The 20,295-nt window shown below is 37.3% G+C and overlaps 1 protein-coding gene across 6 annotated transcripts in view; it reads right to left on the bottom strand.

Annotated features, from left to right (window-relative positions):
• The window catches only part of Lasp (LIM and SH3 domain protein Lasp), a 32,903-nt gene that overhangs the window by 10,237 nt on the left and 2,371 nt on the right, over positions 1-20,295 (bottom strand). For all 6 annotated transcript variants that reach the window (XM_068294033.1, XM_068294034.1, XM_068294037.1 and 3 more), the window contains one exon: positions 2,736-2,830. In XM_068294033.1, coding sequence (XP_068150134.1) covers positions 2,736-2,830 — 95 coding nt within the window. The remainder of the gene's footprint in view (positions 1-2,735; positions 2,831-20,295) is intronic.

Below are 20,295 nucleotides of genomic sequence, written 5' to 3'. Positions count from 1 at the left end.
TGGTTGACTGAATGGCAAACTTTTCGCACAAAGAAAACGAACAAACCCTGAATAGGGCGTGCGGCATAAGGCAAAAGGCAGGCGGCAACGAGAAGAATAATAAAAAGTGAAAGAAAAATACTTCTCAAGCAATTATAAAATGCAAACCCAGAGAAAGAACAAGCAAATCGCTGCTGCAAATCCGCAAAAGTACGAGTAAATGTATATAGTTCACTGGCATATGTACGTGAAGTCACGTAATCAGGGAATCCGAACCAAACGAACACACACACATTTATAGCCCAGCTAAAGACTCTGGTGGGCCAACAGAAGCAGCAGCAGCAACAGCAACCGTGTTGAGAGTAGGAACTGCAGTGAAAGTGGCAAAACGGAAAGAATGGGCGTCCATCTATTGCAGATGGCAAACCCATCAGGCAGGCAGGCAGACAGACAGCCAGTTCAACAGTCCGACAGGCGATGACATCAGCTATTGAAATTGGTAGAGTTTATAGGACGAGATAAAGGGACTGGGTGGCATTGGGTTGGATCGGTGGTGCCGCGGGAGACTCTTTCGCCACTGTCGCAATGAAGCTAACGGACGCATAACTCAATCCGCATGGAATTTTTATTCCCGCAGCGGTGGCATCCACAATAAATCTGCATTAGAGACAAGCCCGATTCCAGGCTTTTTTTTTTTTGTTCCCCTCCCTGAAATGTGGAGAAATAGCTGCTCTACCCAATTGCTGCTCCACACTCATTCCTGGCTTTGGCTCAAGGCCAACAATAACAACAACATCACTAGCAATAGCAACAACTAGAAAATGCCACACGCATTGCAGCAAAAAAAATTTGAGTAGTCTTCCCCTTCTGCCTCTTTGCCTATCATCATCATCTACCATATCCTGGGTCATAATACACAATACAAAAACAGCACAAAACACTTGCTCTTCTTCCCTTTCTAGCTACATATCTATGGCTGTTGCCTCTGGCTTGTCCAATGAGCCGTGTTTGTGTGTGTGTGTGTTGTTTGTGTGTGACATTGTCAAGAACAATAATACAAAACTCTAGAAGAGGAGATGCAAGGGGGCAAAAAGGGTTAAAGTGGTGGTTAGAGGAGTGGCAGTAAGACAAACCTCATATGCTGCACTCCACACAGTGACACACATTCTCACAACGACGACAATCGCGAGTCAAAAGTGCAACGGATACCAGGAAACAAAACTCTTAACAGTGTGTAAAAACGTCAGTGTACATCATAAAAAAAGAACCAGTTCTAAGATCTTACAATGTGAGAACGAGTCCATAGGAAAAATCTCTTCATGGATCAATATATAATTCAAGATACTGTTATTTTCTACTATTCGTTCGTCCTTCCTCGCAAAATATTAAGCTCTTGAAACATTAAAAAAAATATCATCTTCACAAATTCTTATATTAAAAATTGAAAGTCAAAGGATGCATGGACGGATCCAGGATTGAGGACCAAACACCTGTCCAAAATATCGTGAAATTTCATTAAAAGTTACTAAAATTTCTGAAGCAAAAGTCTGAAATCCCAAAGTATTTGCTAGATCCATTTCATGGTATGATGGATCTAAAATCTTTAATATTTAATATCTAATATCCTTGTTTTTCACATTTTTAAATAGGTACCTAGTTCATTTTCTTGTCCATCTGGTTTTTTGTATTCTTAAATATTTCGAAATATGTACATAGTTTTACTTCTAGTTCTTAGACTTCAAATAGTACAGAGTTAGGTCTAATTCTTTAAATTATTCTGCTAGTTCTAATTTGTCTTCTTGTGTTAACGCTTTAAATTCTTGTAGAGTTAATTCTTCTTTTTTTAATTAGAATTCTTAAAATTCTTCTAGTTTAACTCTTTTTTTTTAGATTTAACTATTCAATTACTTCTAGTTTCTGTTAACTTTATAATTTTATTTATCTCTTTTCTAAGGTAGGTCCTGCACCTGATTCCAACTGTTTTCAAACTATGAAGGATGTAAATGTAAGTCTATCTCCTATGTCTTTCTTTTGCAGAACTAGGTCCGATGCTATTAACTTGCTCAACTCTAACGACATGTGTCTTAATGAAAGCCTTTTCAGCTATCGCATTTTTTTCTTTGGTTTTTTGCCTGCATTTCCGCACTTCAGACTAGCAACAGAAGCAGCAGCTGCTGATGACAAGTTAAGGAGTAGAAGAGTCTTAGCATTCGGACACTCTGTGTCTTTGTTTGTCTGTCTGGAAAAGAATAAAAATATATATATATATATATTTATGTGTATTTGGGGCAGCTGCTCTTTGGTGTGCGCTTCTGCTTCTGCATTTGCCATTTGGCGTTTCCTCATTTCTAACAAAAAAAAAAACTCCTCCAAACATTTATACAAAAATAGTTGGTTATCTTTCTCTGGTCGAGAGACGAGATAAGATAAACGACGCTAATGAAGCTAATGAAGATTGCAAGGCAAAAGTGGAATCAAGGTTGCCTCTTTCCCACCTCCACTCCCTGTCTTCTGCTCCACACTTTATGCCTCTCCTCTTTTCTCGTCTCCACGACACCTAACTGACTGTGTGATCCATCATATAGCTATGCCAGCCAAGTGATTGCGATAAGCCTTAACGTGATTGCAGCCAACTGTTCACTCTCTCGCTGTGTGTGTATGTATAGAGGAAGGAGGAAGAATTGCTCTGGGTGGAAGAAAGGGGCATGGAGCTTGGGGGCGGTGGGTTGGTTGGTTCATTCTTTGGTTGTACTTACGCCTCGCAGTAGGGCATTTTGTTGTAGCCCTTGTAAGTTTTCATATTGAGCGCCATGCCGCATTCTGTACATTTGAAACACGTTTTGTGCCATGTCTGGAAAGAGAGAAAAAACAGAAAGAGGAAAAATGCAATATTATTAGTTGCTCTTGTTGTTAGTTTGCTGTTTGCTGCTTGTTAAATTGGCGCAATGTGCACAACAAAAATAAAAATAAGTAAAAAACTACAAAACCAAGTCGAGCATAAGAATTTGACAAGGTAAGTGGGTTAAGAATGTTTGTTGTTTAAAATAATTAAAAGGAATGGTAACCACAATGAATGAACAAACGAACAAAATGCCATAGAATGTTGTCTTTCCCTCTCTTAAGTAAAAGTTAAACCTTTAATGGAATATACATTTTCATTTCAATTTAAGCGAAACCCAAGCTTTATTTTGCTTGGCTCATTTGTTGTACCCTCCAAGGGCGCCTATTGCTGCGTTTTCGAAGCCTAATTTTATATAAAAGATTTGTTAAATTTATGCCCAGTGTTGAAATCGACTACTTGTTAAAACATTTCTTATCTCATGTACCTCTCACCCCTAATCTCTTCTCTTTACTCTTTAATTAATGTTAAATGTATGTAAATTTCAAATAAACTTCTTAACTATTATCTGCAAAACAAGTGATTAGTCTGGAGTTATCTCTACTATTTCGCCAGTATGGCTACATTGCTAATCTAAAGTCTCTCTAAGTTCCGACTATAAATGTGACACAAACTAAAGGGGTTTTTTTTTTATAGCAAACAACGTTGAATTGTATATTCCCTTGGCCACAATTTGCATTGCATAAGAAAAATGTGGCCAGGCCTCTTATCGTTAGCAAATATCTCTTTCTATGCATAAGGCATAGAGAGAACTAAGCCAAGTCAAGTTCAGCATAGATCAAGGTAAGCTCTTAGTCAGTCAGTTAGTTCCCATATACCGTTTGCTTAAAGATAACTCGATGAGATAAACTTAAAAATAGAAGGCACAAGAGGAGAGGAGGGGAGACAAGAGGAGCTAGAAAGAGAAGAGATGGCAAACCAGACACAAATCTTGAATTGCGTGATTTGTGGCAGCAGCTAAAGAAGAAGACAAAGTGTGGAAACTTGCCCCAGACACACACACACACACCACACCACACCACACCACATCACTTGACACTTACACACACACACACACAATCAGCTTGGATCAACATTCAAGAACTTCATACACACATAACTGGATAAATCTGAATGGAAATGGGTGTTGCTGCAACGCGTTATGCAAATTTTTGTTGTTACTCGACTGTGGAAACTTTTTTTTTTGGGGTGACTGTGACTTGGCTTTGGCAACAGAGCCTTGACGTGGAGGTCAATAAACGATTAACTTGTCTGCGGATTAGCAAGAGATGCGAAATATGCATTAATTGGTTTTGCCTAGACATCAACCGCAAAACCAAACCAAAAATACCCTCAAACATAAGGCAATTGTCCAACTCGAACAAAGTCAATTCACCAAACATGGTAGACATCATGTGGTAAATAGATATCTCTCTATGGAAAGGATATCGTTTGCTTATGGTTACATTCATAATGTGAGGACCTGCCTAATAATTACTATGTAAATTCTACTGGGAATTTAGCTATATAATTTGCGAATATAGTTTCAGGTCCCATTAACTGTGGAAAACTTCGAAAATTTCATTAGCTTTCTTCCTAAGCTTGGTTTATAAATGGTTACCTAATGAATTTAGTGGCAGTTACCGAGCTCATCTAATGCCATCTATTAGAGAGACTTTAACGTTAACGGGTCTTAATCTTTCTATATACATACATACAAATGTATACACACAATAAGTTGGTATTTTTTATACTAATCGACATTTGAGTATAGCCCAAGATTTCTAGTGTTGCGCATGCGTAACCTTAGTCCAAGAGGAAAATAGGATTTTCATTTCAATTTCGCTTTCACAACAAACACACACCAAATGCAGTTACAATTGCAAGTTAAAATTGCTGTTTATGTTGTTGTTGTTGTTGTTGTAGGTGTTTGTTGAGGTAACTCTTTTTGTCATTGTTATGGTGGTTGTTGTTGTTTTTGGTCAATGGATTTAACCATGCTCGCTTTAACCCACTTTTCACTCTCGAGTCATTCTGTGTTCGCGCTCACTTTTCGTCTCAATTTTCAATTTAAATGTTTCCTTTGTCAACCCGCCCCAGCCACAAGACGATCGGAGACGAGGTGTTAAATTTGCATACAAAAAACAAAACAAAAAAAACGACAAAATTTGCATGCTAGCCAAGCGATTGGATTGGATTACCACCAAAACCAAAAACCCAAAACCATTGGAAAGCAAATTGCAAATGACAAATGAGGCCAACACGAACGAATAAACAAAAAAAAAGGCACACACACACACACGTCCATCAGAAGCCAACCACGGAAATAATGACAACAAATGGTAACAGGGCAAATGAAAATAAAAATAAAAAAAATCGTCTATTTATAAGTCTGAAAAGGCAACTTCAAATGTCAAAAACAAAATCACTTGAATGTCTCCATTTGGAGCAGAGGGAGAGTTGTTGCTTTTAATCGCAAATAAAAAGCAATTCAATGTAGGTCAAAAATTGGGAAGCATTTTTCGTTTTCTTGTTTTCAGCTTGGCCAATTCGTGGTGATAATTATTCAAAAACTTTACATACATATCTCCTTTCTACTAAGAATAGTTAACACACAAATGGCCCAGTTCTTCTTTTGATAATATTCATTCGCACTTGGCCTTAGTAGTTGATAGTTTGGTGCAATCCGATAAACGAAACAATTAAAAAGAGTTAACTTTATACTATGAGTTAACTTTCTGAACAATTCTCTCATTGTAAAACTATTACTACTATAACAAAATTTTTTTTAAGCAGACTAGAAATTTGGAAATACTTTTAGGAGTAGTTTTAAAAAATATCAAGGAAAAAAAAGCGTTTTGAATCAGTTTTTAGTTGTTCGTTTATTTCATTTAAAGGCTTGATTTTAATTGCCATAACTTGTATAATAATAATATTTGCAAACTTCTAAAATACATAAAACAAACAATTAGAGCCTCTTCGGTTAAAGATTTTAATTTAAATAGTTTTAATGTGTCAGCTTCTATTGGTTTTACATTCATTATTTTTGCTTTTTTCGCTTCATCTTAGATGCAATTCCCAACTAGTTTTAGCGTTGAAGACATGGTATGGCTATTAGGCTAATTTTGGAGTTCTTTAGCAAAGTCTTCGGAAGATACAACTAAAGGGGTCACTTTTTTGTGTTGCCTTTAAAGAAGTGTTGTCTTCTTTTTGAAGAATGGCTTAAATGCAAGGTTTGACTTATATTTTTGCTTTTCTTTCTGCAATTAATTATCATCTACGATCGAAAGATATAAATATTAAATGCTCACAAAAGAAGAAGGAAAAGATATCTGTTTAGCACGTAAACTACAAATATTTGTTGATTAGAATCAAGTTTTTTTTTGTTTTGTTTGGTTGATTTTTGGTAATTCTGTGAGATTATATTTAGCACATATTTGCACGTACCGCATACATGGTTATTAATTTTATTAAGGGGAAATGTGAAAGAGTAAGGGAGAAGAAAAAAAGCAAAAGATGAGATCAGAGATTTGACCACCAGCTGAGAGTGTGAGTAGGATAGAGGGAGACGAGAGAGAAAAAGAAGAACAGCTGGCTCCAGTTGGCTTAAATTATTATTTTTTGCAATATCAACAAATAAAAAGGCAATTACATCAAGCAATCTTCAATCTAATGTTCAAGGGAGAGACAGAGACAGCGACAGAGATAGAGAGAGAGAGAAATATCATCATTATGAAGATGGTGGCGGTTGTGGCGATGGTGATGATGATTCACTAGCCAGCTATGCCATATCTACCAGAGATCCGAGCAACAACACAGAACAACATCAGCTAAAGTCAACCAACTGTATTGCTGACAAAAGACTTTTCATTCATTCAGTCAAGCTAAAAGAAGAGAGAGTCGCCGCGCAGTCAGTCGACACCGACACACACACACACACACAACACTTTAACACGATGTTTTTTTTTTCATTTCTTGTCTTGTTTCTTGTTTTCTTTTTCATATAGGTATGTATCTTTAAGTTTGTCTTCTTCATCCACATCTACTACTATAACTTCTACTATATTCTTACCTCTCCCCTACTCCACGGTCTTTCTCAATCTCTCTCTCACTCTCTGTGAGTGTGTGTTTCGCCAGGCATTAAATCATGATGAATATCTTCTATGGAAACCAAGTTCTTCTTTTTGCTGCTTGTTGATAGCTCAAACTACGGCTCAAACTCATAACGGTACCAATTTAAATCTAACAGCATTTTAGCATACTCAAAAAAATATATATATATACATATAAACTTCAAACATTTAATAGGAAATTTTTTCAGACAATAGAACAGCAGCAGCGCCAATAGACCCAAAAAGAAAGATATTTTCTCCTACTGTGAAAACAAAAGACCGTAGAAGAAATAAAGACGGGACGGCACACAAAAACAAACTTAATTTCAAGTCGAAATTTCTATACCCTAAGTGGCGATGGTGTACATAGAGAATTAGGCGTCCGAAAATATTTGACCAAATTGAATGTAACCTCTTCTACCTCCCCCCCTCCTTGTCGCCCCCCTAGTTATAGTTTAACAAAGAAAAAGGCTACCGCCCACCCCTCCCGACGCATAAGAAGAAGTCAACAACAATGTGAATTTCGAATTTTTGTGTTTTTTGGTATTTGAAGTGAAAAGTTTTGACAGCTTTTTTATATTGTGTGTGTGTGTGTGTGTGTTTTATCCTCTTTTGTAAAATGGACAATTGAGCTAAGAAACAGCAGCAGCATAACAGAGCACAAATGCTTTAGAAATTGGCAAACAAGGCACACACATACACACACACACTACAAGGAGTTTTCAATTGCACTTACAATATGCCACTCTATTGAAGTGTGTGTAGAGAGGCTGTTGATGATAAAGTCATTGAAAAGAGGAAAATTTATGTTGGATTTTGTGATATTTGTGAAAAAAGTCAAAAATTGGTTGTTCGCCACACGCTGAGTAGAAAATCGGGGTAGAGGGGGAGAACGTACATATATACAGTGGGACCAAAAAGTAGTGGCTCACTTAAAAGCTTTAAACTTTCAAAAACATTTCTCCACGGTTATACTCAATAAAATGTGAAATGGGAGAAATGCAATAGGCTGGAAAAAGTATTCATTATTTGCAACAAATTTATGACTCGCTTTGTTCAGTTGCACTGTTCCTTAAAAATTGTGTACAAGAAATGTTTGATTTGGGGCTTTTTTTCAAAGCAAAATCTTGGACTGTTTATTGCATACTTTTGGGAGCAAATTTCGATCATTTTCCAGGCGTAAATGAGTATACGCGAATAAACTACAAAATTGGCGCAAATTCATGCCAAAAAAGAAAGAAATTGACAGAAAAAAGAAGTCCCTAAGGTTATGATACTTTAAGAAGAAGCTTCCTAATACCCTGTCTCTCCGTCTCTCTCTCTCTCTCTCTTTACGCCATTGGGAACCATCATTGATTTATTTAGTGCAAGACTTCGATATTTTAAGAGTTATTTGGCCGTGTGAAAAAAGCAACAATAAAACTTTAATCTGGGAACTTCCCCTTTCCTACTACATTGTGTAATATAATTTCTTAACTAGTTTTAAAACAACTTTCATCTCGCTGCTGCAATTTAATTTTAATGTCTATTTAAATACAGATATCTGCTGACAATTAGAGTTAGGCTCTAGCTTCTTCTCACTCTTACAGACGGACATACATACACATATTCAATTTGTACGCAATGCCATAATTTTGATTTTAAAGAGTATCTAATTTCAGAGAAATAACAACAACAACAACAACAAAAAGCCCAAAATCCAAATTCAAAAGCCTGTTCCGTTGGCGATGTATTACGTCATTCGGTTAAAACTTTATGGATCGTGTATAACAACAATAATAGCAACAAAAGCAAATGTTTTATATGTGTGTTATATGGTATATATGTACATGTGTATTTGCAATTGCAAAATCCAAAACACACACACACACACATACATGGAAATAGACATGCGGCATGCGGCAGGCAAAGCAAGTTCCAGTTTTGAAAGCGACACAAAAGGCAATTGAATTTATGACACCCTTCCCCCCTACCTACTCCTCCCCATACCCTTAGTCTATAAAATCCAAACCCATACCCCCAAGCACCACCATCTCTCTCTCTCTCTCTCTCTCTCTCTCTCTCATCTATCTATTTGTCTCTCCAATTGCTTTTAATTAGTTGAAATTGAAAACTTAGCACAAACTAAGAGAGAAGGGGACGGCGGTAGTGATGGAGGGGATGGTGGGAAGGGCAAAACTACACACATAATTAAATATGGAAAAGTCTTGCCCTCATTGATGATCTCTCCTCCACCAAATTGAAATGTGCTACTCCTGCTAATCATCATCGATGACGACGATCGAACAGAGCAGAGCGGCAACTGCATTTGGCGTGTGAAAATTGATTGAAAAACCTAAAGTGAGAATTACATAAGCCAATAGCCAACGGGCATAAGCAATCAACAACAATCTACTGCAGCAGCGGTAGCAACAACTAGAAAAATGTTGACCAAAAATGTATTTGTTTTTTGTTTTTGTGTTTGTTGTAAACAGTAATACGCCTTAATATTCCGGTCACGTCAATGGAATTACTTAACGCGCTTGATAATGACAATTATGTCATGTGTGTGTGTGTGTAGACAGTAGACATACCATAAAAGGCATCCAACTGCTAACGGCGATCCATGACTCAATCGCTCAATCAGAGACACTGAGACTTTTCTCTCGCTCCCATGGCAATCCACTTCACTCTCCCTCTCTCACACTCTCCTTTTTCTCCCCTCATTTGGCAAAATTGCAACCAAAAACCACCTTGACCTTATCAGCCAAGCGTGCAAATATATATTTATATATGTATACTATATAATTCAACCTAACAAACTAAAAAAATTTCAAGTTAAATTGACCGAAACTTGAAATTCATTTGAAAAATTTCTTAAATTTTGTATACCCTGCTGTGCAGGGAATGGGTATATTCAGTTCTTTTAAAGTCAAAGCAACATTGCTTCGATCTAGATTGTAGAAGGTCAACCAACATAAGGAACTGAATCCTAATAAGTGTCTGATCCTCGAGGATCTTCGCCGAAAGGCTTAGCCTAATGGTTTGTTGATGAACCAATGGCCTAAATGGCATAATAAATTTTGGTTGTTATGACCTTAAGCCACACATTGGGAAAACATTTAAACGAATTTGTTGTATTAATTGAATACTTTTAAAGTCCATGCTTGAAAAGATGTAAGAGATGCATGAAATATTTCTGATTTTGCCTCTCTATAGCCCGCACCACTTGGGCAAACTTCCCCAAGCCAAGCCAGAGTAGGAAGTAGTTTAATTCTGCTTCGTCGCTTTCACTTCCGCCTCATCAGCGCTAAAAGAGAGCTCTGTAGTAGCTGCTCCCCTATATCATCATCATCATCATCATAGGCGCGCACACACAGCAGTAGTCTTTGGTGGTGGCCACCGCCTACCACTAGAGCAAAACCGACCATCACCATCACCATCATCATCAGCTGCAGCAGCAGCAGCAGCAACAGCAGCACCAACAGCAGAGTCCCCGTTTTCGAATCCAATTCGGAATTCAACTCCACCTCCTCTTTTGCTACTTTGCTCTGTGTCTCTCTCTCTTTCTCTTTAGAGCTGCCTTGACAAGTGGGTTTCACTTGCATAGAAAAACACAAACACCACGTGGGTTTTAGAGGAAACTTCCTTTTGCTCTTGTCAAACCATCTCCATATCCATTTCCCTCTTCATCTTCAACTTCAACTACTTCTTCTTCATCATCGTCGTCAAGTTGGCAGCTGTTTGCTCTTCTTGCTCATATTTAAATTGGTATTACCAACATTTAAACATCGATTTGATATATGTTTCCTCTTTGTCGTCGTCGTCGTCTTCGCCGTCGCTGTCCACAGACTTTTTATGGAGGCGTTTAGGAGGAGTGTTCTCTTTAAATACGTGTGAAATTTGAGATAAATTTTTAACAGTTTCTCTTTTTCTTTAGATTTTGTATGCCTTCATGTTGTTTGCTTTGGGTGATTAGCTTCTGTTTTTGGCTGCTTTACTTTGCATATCGTTAAACCAAAAACGGAAATGGAAATGCGACCTTAAAAATTATGCAAAAACAAAGTCTAATTTGACATACGTAAATAACAGCCACCAAATATAAGCAATTATAAGCGATTTTCATGATTCGTTAGAAAGAAAACTGAAAGTTAGGTAAAGTCTTCTTAGCCTTTTCGGCAGTTTTTACTTAGGAAATCAATTCTAATGCCCAATTTCGAATGCGTCATAAATAATCTCACACAAAATTTATTTTCCTTTAAAATTACTATTTAAAAATTCAAAAATAACCCTGAAATTCGCTTTATCTAGAGTTTGTATACTTGGAATTCTCTCTGTCGGCAAATTAAAAAAAAAAAAAAAAAATGAAATGAATGGCAAACTGATTATTTTGTTGGCGAAATAATATTAAGCTTTAGTTAATTGCTTTGACTTCTTTCCTTCCCCCTCCGCTCAGCCATCCCCCACCCATTGCATTTTCCTTCACCGTCACTGTGTGGCTTGACGATTGTAATTTTTCAAATGCTCAACTTTAATTTGTTACTTCCCCCGTGCCACCGTGCCCCTTGCACCCCGACTCCCTTTCACTCTCTCTCTCTCTCTGTCGTTCCTCTATGTGTGTTACTTTTCTCCTGGTTCAGCATTTCTCGTTTACTCGTTCGGCTTCAGTCAATTAGCAAAGTCAATAGTATGGCTCCCGTATATGCACCGTGTGCCGTTTGCCGCTTGCTGCACACACATTTTCCACATTTGCTGACGTTTTTGCATTTTATTTGTTTAATTTATAAACGTCAAAAGAAAATGGGGAAGGGGGGTTGGGGTTTGATTTGGAATTGGGGAAGAGAAACCCGATTCTTTCCCTCGCGTAGCAAACTCAACTCTCAAAATGTCAAACTCAAACACAATTTCTATTCTATTTGTAGCTTAGCCAAAGTCTAAATTGATCATCAAACCAGTTAACAGTTTTCCCATTTCCCGTTTCCGTCTCTCTTCTACTCCTCCTCCTCCACACCTCTCTGCCTGCTTATGGAAAACTTTTTCGCACAAGTTTTCTCCTTCTTTTTTTTTGCAATTGCAATTGAATTATCTCTCGCACTCAATCACAATCCCTAAAGTGGTTAAGTGTATCTTTCGAGTTTGGCAAATTAGCTTAAAGGGCGGCTGGTGGCCCTTCTAGCTTCTATGTAGTTAGTTCTACTTGTGAAGAGAGACAGACAGGCAGGCAGACAGGCTGAGAAGGCAAATACTGCTCTCTGCTGATGCAATTTAATTATTAATTTGACTAAAGCCAAAGAGCACTTTACACAGCGATTCAAGTAGCGAGTACTGAGTGTCGCAGCAACACAATGGGAATAAGCGAAAAGTTGAGAATGTGGAACACACACACACACACCATGGTGGTTGGCATCTTCATGATATTCTTCCTTCTGAGGTTAAATGTGGAGCAGAAAACTGAATAATTGACTGAGATTTCAGCAAGATGAAAAACGCTAAACTAAACTCAAAGAAACTTTAACTAAATGCAAAACTAAAGATGCCTGGGCTTATGAATTGGCCACGTTATGAAGTTGAGTTGAAGCCAAAGGAAATGTATTTGAATACTGTAAGAAACCAAAACCAAGTGGGAAATAAATTGGTTAAACTTTCTTAACAACAAACGCAAATGCCATCTCGCTCGCACTTAGTACTTACGTATGAATGAAATAGATGAAAATTATATCAATAAAAGCCGAGAAAGTTAATGAACTTTTTTAATAAAAGTGCAGGTTACAAATTATAATACTGGGTCAAATATTTATTTAAATGTTTCATTTTCTTTTTTCGAATTTCAAAAGTATATAAAGAGGAAAACGTCTTGAGCTGTGGGTGGGGGCGATGGGTCCACAGAATCAGAAAAACAAGTCAAGACACCACCAAAAGACCAAGGAGCGTGAAAAACCTCAAGTGCAATGCAATAATAATAATAATAATAATAATACCAGCAACAACAATAAGAATAAGAAAATGAAACAAAAAAGAATGAGCGGAGAATGGGGGGACTTCAAGAGTCAAGTCAACCACTTGAACTCCAGTGCTCCTTATAGAGAGTAGAAAACGATCACTTGGTGGACGACACTGCTCTCCCTACCCCCTACCCCCTACACCCGGACCATTCTTTTACTAAAAATAAACCCACACACTTAGGGAGTGAGAGGGATGGATGGTGGCCAGAGAAGGGGAAAGAAGGGTGAGTTTCAATTGGATGATGGCGATAAAAACGAAGACACAAGAAGGAGAAGAGTGTTCTTTTACCCCCTCCAAACCATATTCCTCCTTTCACTACCATTACGCCTCCTCCCTTTTTCGTGATATTGCACGATTCACTGGCAACCCCTTCTGAGTGATCCCTTCTCTATCCATACGACAACCCGCCTCCGTCTCTTTTTCTCTCTATTCCTCTTCTTCCTGGTTAATGAAGATCAATTGAATTTAAACAAAGGGAACACACAACAACAAGAAATAACTAATTTCTGCTGGCTGCCAGGCACAAAGAGGTCAAGTAAATGCGTTGCTTTTCTCTTTGTGTATGTGTGTGTGTGTGTGTGTGTGTGACATGCGACAGTTGTTGGCGGGAAGGCACAGGGCGTGGCAATACAACAAATTACTAGCAAATGCGCATTAACATAAACAACAAAGAAGAAAAACAATTAAAAGAGAAGCACAAGACGGGTGAAGAAAGACAGGAAATCAACAAAAGATGCCCGGAAAACGAAAGAAGCTGTCCGCTCTCCCTTATCCCTCCCCCTCGCCCTCCCATCACCTCATGCCGACCCATCTGTCTTACATTCATCCATCATCCAGAAGCAACATCAGGTAGTTAAAACTTGGTCAACTTGGAAATTAATTAAGCCAACTTTATAGTAATAAAAAAAAAACAACAAACCTTAACTCGAAAAGCAACCAAACACAATGGGCTTAATGTTTAATTGAGAGGAAAAGCAGCAGCAGCAGCGACCAATCTAAGTTAGACCTAGCCAGAAGCTATTTAAAGTTCGACTTCCACTTTCCATACTTTTGAATTGGCCATTGCTTCTCTGCTCTGTCTGTCTCTATCTCTCTCTCTCTCTCTCTCTCTGTGTTACAACAAACAAATTTGGGCCAAGCGAAACAAAATCAAAGCCAAACTAAGCCAATAGGCAAAACGGTTAATAGAAGAAAAGAAAAACATACAATTTGTCTTGGTCCACTCAACTCTACTCACCTGACCCCTTCCCTCCCTGCCACCACTTCCTCTTCTTAGTTACAAACTTTGGTCATGTTGTCAAAAAACAACAACATGATGATTTTCAAATTGAATCTTTCCATTTTAACAACATTTTCAAATTTCAAATCTAATATTTATACATGCAATTCCCTTGTCAATATTTTCTCATGCAAAAATAATTAAATTTTTAATGCTGTTAAATAACTCTGACGATTAAAATAATATAAAATACAATAAACTTTTCAAACATGTTTAATGCAAAGGGATAAAACAAAGATAAAACGAGAGATAAATAACAAACAAGTTCTAGTTCAAGCTCCTTTCTCTATCTCTATATTCCTCTCCCTCTCTCTCTCTTTCTCTCGATACAAATAAGAAATAATTGGGATTTCATTATGAAACTTGCCTCGAAATTGATAATCTTTTTGAAATAGCTGTAAATAAATTTCTACTATTTATATTTTCTTCTTTCAACTTTCTTTTGGCAAACTGCAAAGGCAGGGGAAAAAACTAAATGGGGGGAACATTTTTTTCTGATTGCCAAAAAAAAAAGCTACATTAGTTCATGAAAGCGAATAATTAGACAACAAAGAGGGAGAGAGAGAGAGAGAAAAAATGATTTGGAGGAGCATAGAGAGCAGTGGACAGAAATTGGAGCAACAAACATACATACATACATATACATTGTATATATAAGAGTGAGAGGGAGAGTGAGAGTGAGATAGATGCAATCTTAAGATAAAAGTGCAAAATGAAAGTGAGTTGCATAATCTTGCAGTTAGAGTTCCCAGCCAAAGTTCCCCTCTTTTTTCCGTTGTTTGTTCAAAGTTCTCACACACAAAACACAAAATAAAAAGCAAAACAAAAAAAAAAAGCGGGCAGAGGTGGAGGAAGAAAGGGAAGCGCATAAGAGATGCAAAGGTAGCGATAAGTTTCACTACCCCCCCTCCTCGCCTTCCTTTCACAAGGTCCCTCACTCTTCCCCAGTTGTCTGCCTCTGTCTGAGAAAATGAATGTCGATTGTTTGTTTATTTGTTGCTGCTTGACCACTTTTATTTTTATGCCTCAATTGGCTTGGCTTTGCTTGCATTTTATTTTCATACTCTTGCTAAAAGAGATGATCATCGATCGTCAACCATCTTATAGTAAAATTCTCATTCATGGTAATAATAATATCTATTAATATGATTCGTTTGTTAGGAAAATGTTTCTTAAGGCAGTGTATACACACTTCGTGTTGTTTTTGTTTCCTTCACTTTCCCCCCGCTTTGCGCCTACACACACCAATTCCCCATTTTTTCCGTTTGTCATGCAAAACTGAAAACTTTTTGTCAAGAGCTCAGTGAAGAGTGAAGAGACTCTGGAAGATGAAGAAGAAAAAAGAGATCTGCTGGAGTTGGGGTGGAGTAGTAGTAGTGGAAGAGAAATGAAATATGCATAAATAAATATATTTCATATTTGTTGTCATTCTTTAAATGCAACTTAAGCAATAGAGACAAGGAGACAGAAAGAGAGAGAGAGAGTGATATGTATGTATACCAAACGACAAAGAGAAAGACAAACTGTGGGGTCTTAAGCAAGTTTGTTGCTCAAGTCATTTGTCATTTTGCACACAGATAGACGGAGAGAGAGAGAGAGAGAGAGAATTTAGTAGATAGCAAATAGTCGAAGAGAAGGACGAAACGCGAGGCGAATGCAAAAATTAAAACATTCGCCTAAAAAGTGTGCCATGACAGCAGGAGACAGAGACAGAGATGGAGAGGTGGGGGGAGACGGAGACGCGGTGGACAATTGGACGAACGAATAGTGTGGCGGTTAGTTCAAAGGGGCCAGCGACCCCGTCCGTTTAAGTGGCAAACCAAGTCAAATGTAGAAGAGGCATACATTTTGGATTTTCTGATGCTTCGCTGACTTTTCTCTCCTCACTTTGCTCTCTCTCTCTCTCTCTCTATAGCGATTTCAAATTCGACTCGTGGCAAAGAGCGCGCGGAGCAGCGGCTCCATGAAAATTGGCCAAAAAAAGAAGAAGAAAAAAAAAACTGGCACGTTCCCGTGTAGTTTCCCTCTCCTCCGATTCGCCCCTCATCAACAACCACATCATCCAACCATCTATTCCTACTCTCTATCTCTCTGCTCCCCTCTCTCTCTCTCTCACTCTGGAGTTTCCTTCTTGACAACATGACAACAAAGAGGTCATTTACTTTCGTTGCAAGCATGAAATAATCGTTGTTGTTGTTGTTGCTTCTCGTTGTCGTCGTCGTCGTCGTGAAGCCGCACAGCCCCCGGAAAGCCCAAAGCAAAAGTCAAACGAAAAATAAAACTCACAGATAACTGAAATTGGCAACAGAAGCGGCAACACACACACAGACCATACATACATACATATGTATGTGTATATTGGACATACATACATATATATATCTTTCTCTGGTGACAAGTTTTGGTTTTTGGTTTTTATTTGTTGCTATCAAAAATCGATTAACAAAAACCACACACAAAAATAAAAAACCAGAGGGCCTGGGCTAACTTCGACCGCGTCAAAGTTTGTATACCCTTGCAACTTTTTTGGTAACTCTATCTTAACCTATTAGCCATCAATGTGGAAGAACGTTTTATCTAAAAAGGCTTAAGCTTGAGAAAGAAAGGCCTACAATCATAGGAAATAACGAAGATATTGATCAAAGTCACTGTTTTCCACCGATCGTTCCTATGGGACCTATATGATATAGTCACCCGATCTTTATCAAATTCGGCACAGTCATTAACATATATATTAAATTAAGAAATGTTTAATTTAAAAGCAATCGCGTTAAAAGTAACGAAGTTATTCACAAAAGTCACTGTTTTCGACCAATCGTTCCTATGGGAGCTATATGATATAGTCACCTGATCTTGATCAAATTTGGCATAGTCGCCTATAGGCGTAGTAAACTCTCTAATATTAAGTTTCACGACAATAGCTCAGAAAATAACGAAGGTATTGAGAAAGTCACTGTTCGTGACTTGGCCATTTGTATGGGAGCTATATTATATAGTCACCCGATCTTGATCAAATTTGGCATAGTCGCTTATAGGCGTAGTAAACTCTCTAACATTAAGTTTCACGATAATAGCATAGAAAAAACCGAAGTTATTGAGAAAAGTCACTGTTCGTGACTTTGGGGTTTGTATGGGAGCTATATGATATAGTGGTCCGATCCGGCTGAATCCGAGATATACAACGCCTGCAGTATATACAAGCCTACGTGCAAAATTTCAGCTCTGTAGCTCTTACGGTCTAGGAGGAGTTTGCGTTGATCCAGACGGACGGACGGACGGACGGACGGACGGACGGACATGGCTAGTTGAACTCGTCTCGTCGTGCTGATCAAGAATATATATACTTTGTATGGTCGGAGATGCTTCGTTCTATGCGTTGCACACTTCTGACCAAAATTAATATACCCTTTTTGCAAGGGTATAAAAAAACTCCCGTTTTCCGGGTGAAAATGTTAACAGATAATTGGCGGGTAGAATAAGAGAACGTTTAATGCTGTCACGAGTATCGATCGATTTCTATATCAGGATATGCCCATGTCACGTGCAGCAGTTAAAAATTCAACTAAAACCGAACATTGAACATCAAATGAGAACACAACAACAACAACAAAGCCAACCAAAAACAAAGGGCTCAACAATTTTTCAGTAGGGTTACCCACAAAATGGAAAATGGAAAAACAAATGCCTCAATTTATTTATTTATATTGAGTTTGCTTAAAATGTAGATCTGAGATTTGAGAAAAATAAACAATTATAATAACCAAACAAAAAAAAAAAAATAAAGATAAAACTTTGTCAAATTTTAACCGATTTTCAAAAATTTATCTTTTTTTTTATAGCTTTTGCATTCGAATTGGAATTACATCATTATCAAGATATCTTTTCGATCAAGGAATATGCAAAAATATTCCAATAAACCGAAATCTCATTAATCTTTAATTTAGTCAATTTATTGAGTATTTGACATATTCAAGTGTTTATATTTAAGTTACATTTACGTATAGTATAACTTCTTCCAGTCCTTGGTAGATGAGTTGTCTAAGTGACTCATTCATTTGGACAACTGAACAACGAAAACCCGGGTTCGAATCCCAGGTTAGTGTATGGATGTAGTTTTCGTCTAAGCTGAAGGCCTCAGTTGCCAATGCTGATAAAATATAGTTAGGTTGATAGTTTTATAACTATATCCTATACTTATAATAATAATATAACTGGCAATCTGCACTAAATTCTCGTGAACTAAAATTTTTCCATGATGTACATCAAGTTAGTTAATACACAATTCCGATTTTATCGATATACTTCCCATTAAAATTGGTTAGAAATCAGCGAAAATAGACAGATTGACGGATTTTAAAGGGAAAGTTACATCCTAATTCAAATTAAAACCACGGAAACTTAAGATTTCGCTTTGATTAGTACGGGCCACGCGCTGGCTTGGAATTAAAAACTTAAAGATTATTTTTAATTTCAATATGTTTGAGAGTTATGCAAAGTTGAAATTGAATTTTAATCCTTAAAGAAAAAACCAAAAAGAAGGAAGCTTTTTTCTGACTGCCTTCTAATCTTCATTTTGTCATCTTGCTATGGGATGTGATTTTACTTGCATTAGATCATCTTGTTTTTCACATTTTTTTATGAATCACAGAATCAATTGAGAAAACGAAAATCTAAAAGTATTAATATGTGATGATTTCAATGTAGAAAAGAAAAAACCTTCATTATCATTTAAGAAAGAGTTACTCACACAACTTTGATTAAACCAAATCGAAATGTTTACATCATGAACATACACACACATACAATATATGAACATAATAATAGATGACTCAACATGTTAAATATTTGCACGAAAAATGCAATAGTCTCACACACAATATATACACACACATGACACACCCTAACCTAAACTAAATAAGTGTAACATCCCCCCCGGGCACCCTTCACTCGATACCCGCACCCGCATCCTCGACACACAACTATGAAAATTGCAGCAACTAAGAAAACTACAAAAGGCAAACTTAATGCCATATAATGTAAAGGTAAACTTAGAAGTCTGGAGGCCCTTCCCTCGCCCACACCCCTACCATCCACATATGTATGTATGTATGTGGTGTTCTAGATATATCTTACTCCATTTCCATTTTGTGATTGTGTGTGTGTGTTTACAAGTTTCTCAACATATCCATTAGACAAGACACACACATACACACGGCATAAATATTTTATAACTAACTTGAAAATAGATTTCATTACTCCATTGTCTCTCTCTCTCTCGCTCTCTCTATATTTAGAAAAATACAGAATTTGGATATCGGAGATGGGGCAAAGCAAACACAAATCGAAAAAAAAAAAACATTTCCCATTAATGCCGAAGTTTAAATGCCCTGCCTAACGCATGCGTGCATGACCTACAGTAATAACGTGACTTTTTTCCCTATTACGTGCTCTTGCATGATCCTTCCCGGCTTAAAATTGACAAAAATCAAAGATATATCTACAGTTTATCAGGGCTACAAGCCATGATTCACATTTAAGCCAAATTGTGAAAGAACTTTAGGTTCTAAAGTAAAGCAAAGAGCACACGTAATCGTTTTTTGAGTCGAACTATGTATAATTAGAGGCTTATGTGGGGGGCAAGTGCGACAAGGCTGACGATTGACACAAGTTGATTTCGACACCCGTCAATTGGAATTTTTGATAGCAGAGAGGAGCTGCATGCAACATGGCATTCAAGGTTCTTGTTTAACAGTTGTTTTATTTTTTGTTCTGTTTTTATCGAATAGTTAGATGAAAATATTTTCTGCCACCAAAGAGACACAGAAAACATTGACAAATTGAAGGCGTCGTTACCAAATAATTGACGTTAGTTGATTCCAAATTTAGTTGAGAACAAAACCAAAAAAATAGATACAAGGCACTAACAGCCAATCGTCGAAAAAACTTTTTGCCATGAGTCTTTACTGTACTGTAAAAGAGTTTCATATTACTAGCTAGCTTAACAAAAAATCTACAATCAAAAAATACATTTCTATAAATATTTTGAATCTATGGCGAATCATGCT

Source organism: Drosophila tropicalis, unplaced genomic scaffold (assembly GCF_018151085.1).
Source record: "Drosophila tropicalis isolate 14030-0801.00 unplaced genomic scaffold, ASM1815108v1 contig_805, whole genome shotgun sequence".
In the NCBI taxonomy this organism is placed as follows: domain Eukaryota; kingdom Metazoa; phylum Arthropoda; class Insecta; order Diptera; family Drosophilidae; genus Drosophila; species Drosophila tropicalis.
This window is presented reverse-complemented; position numbering and strand designations above follow the sequence as displayed.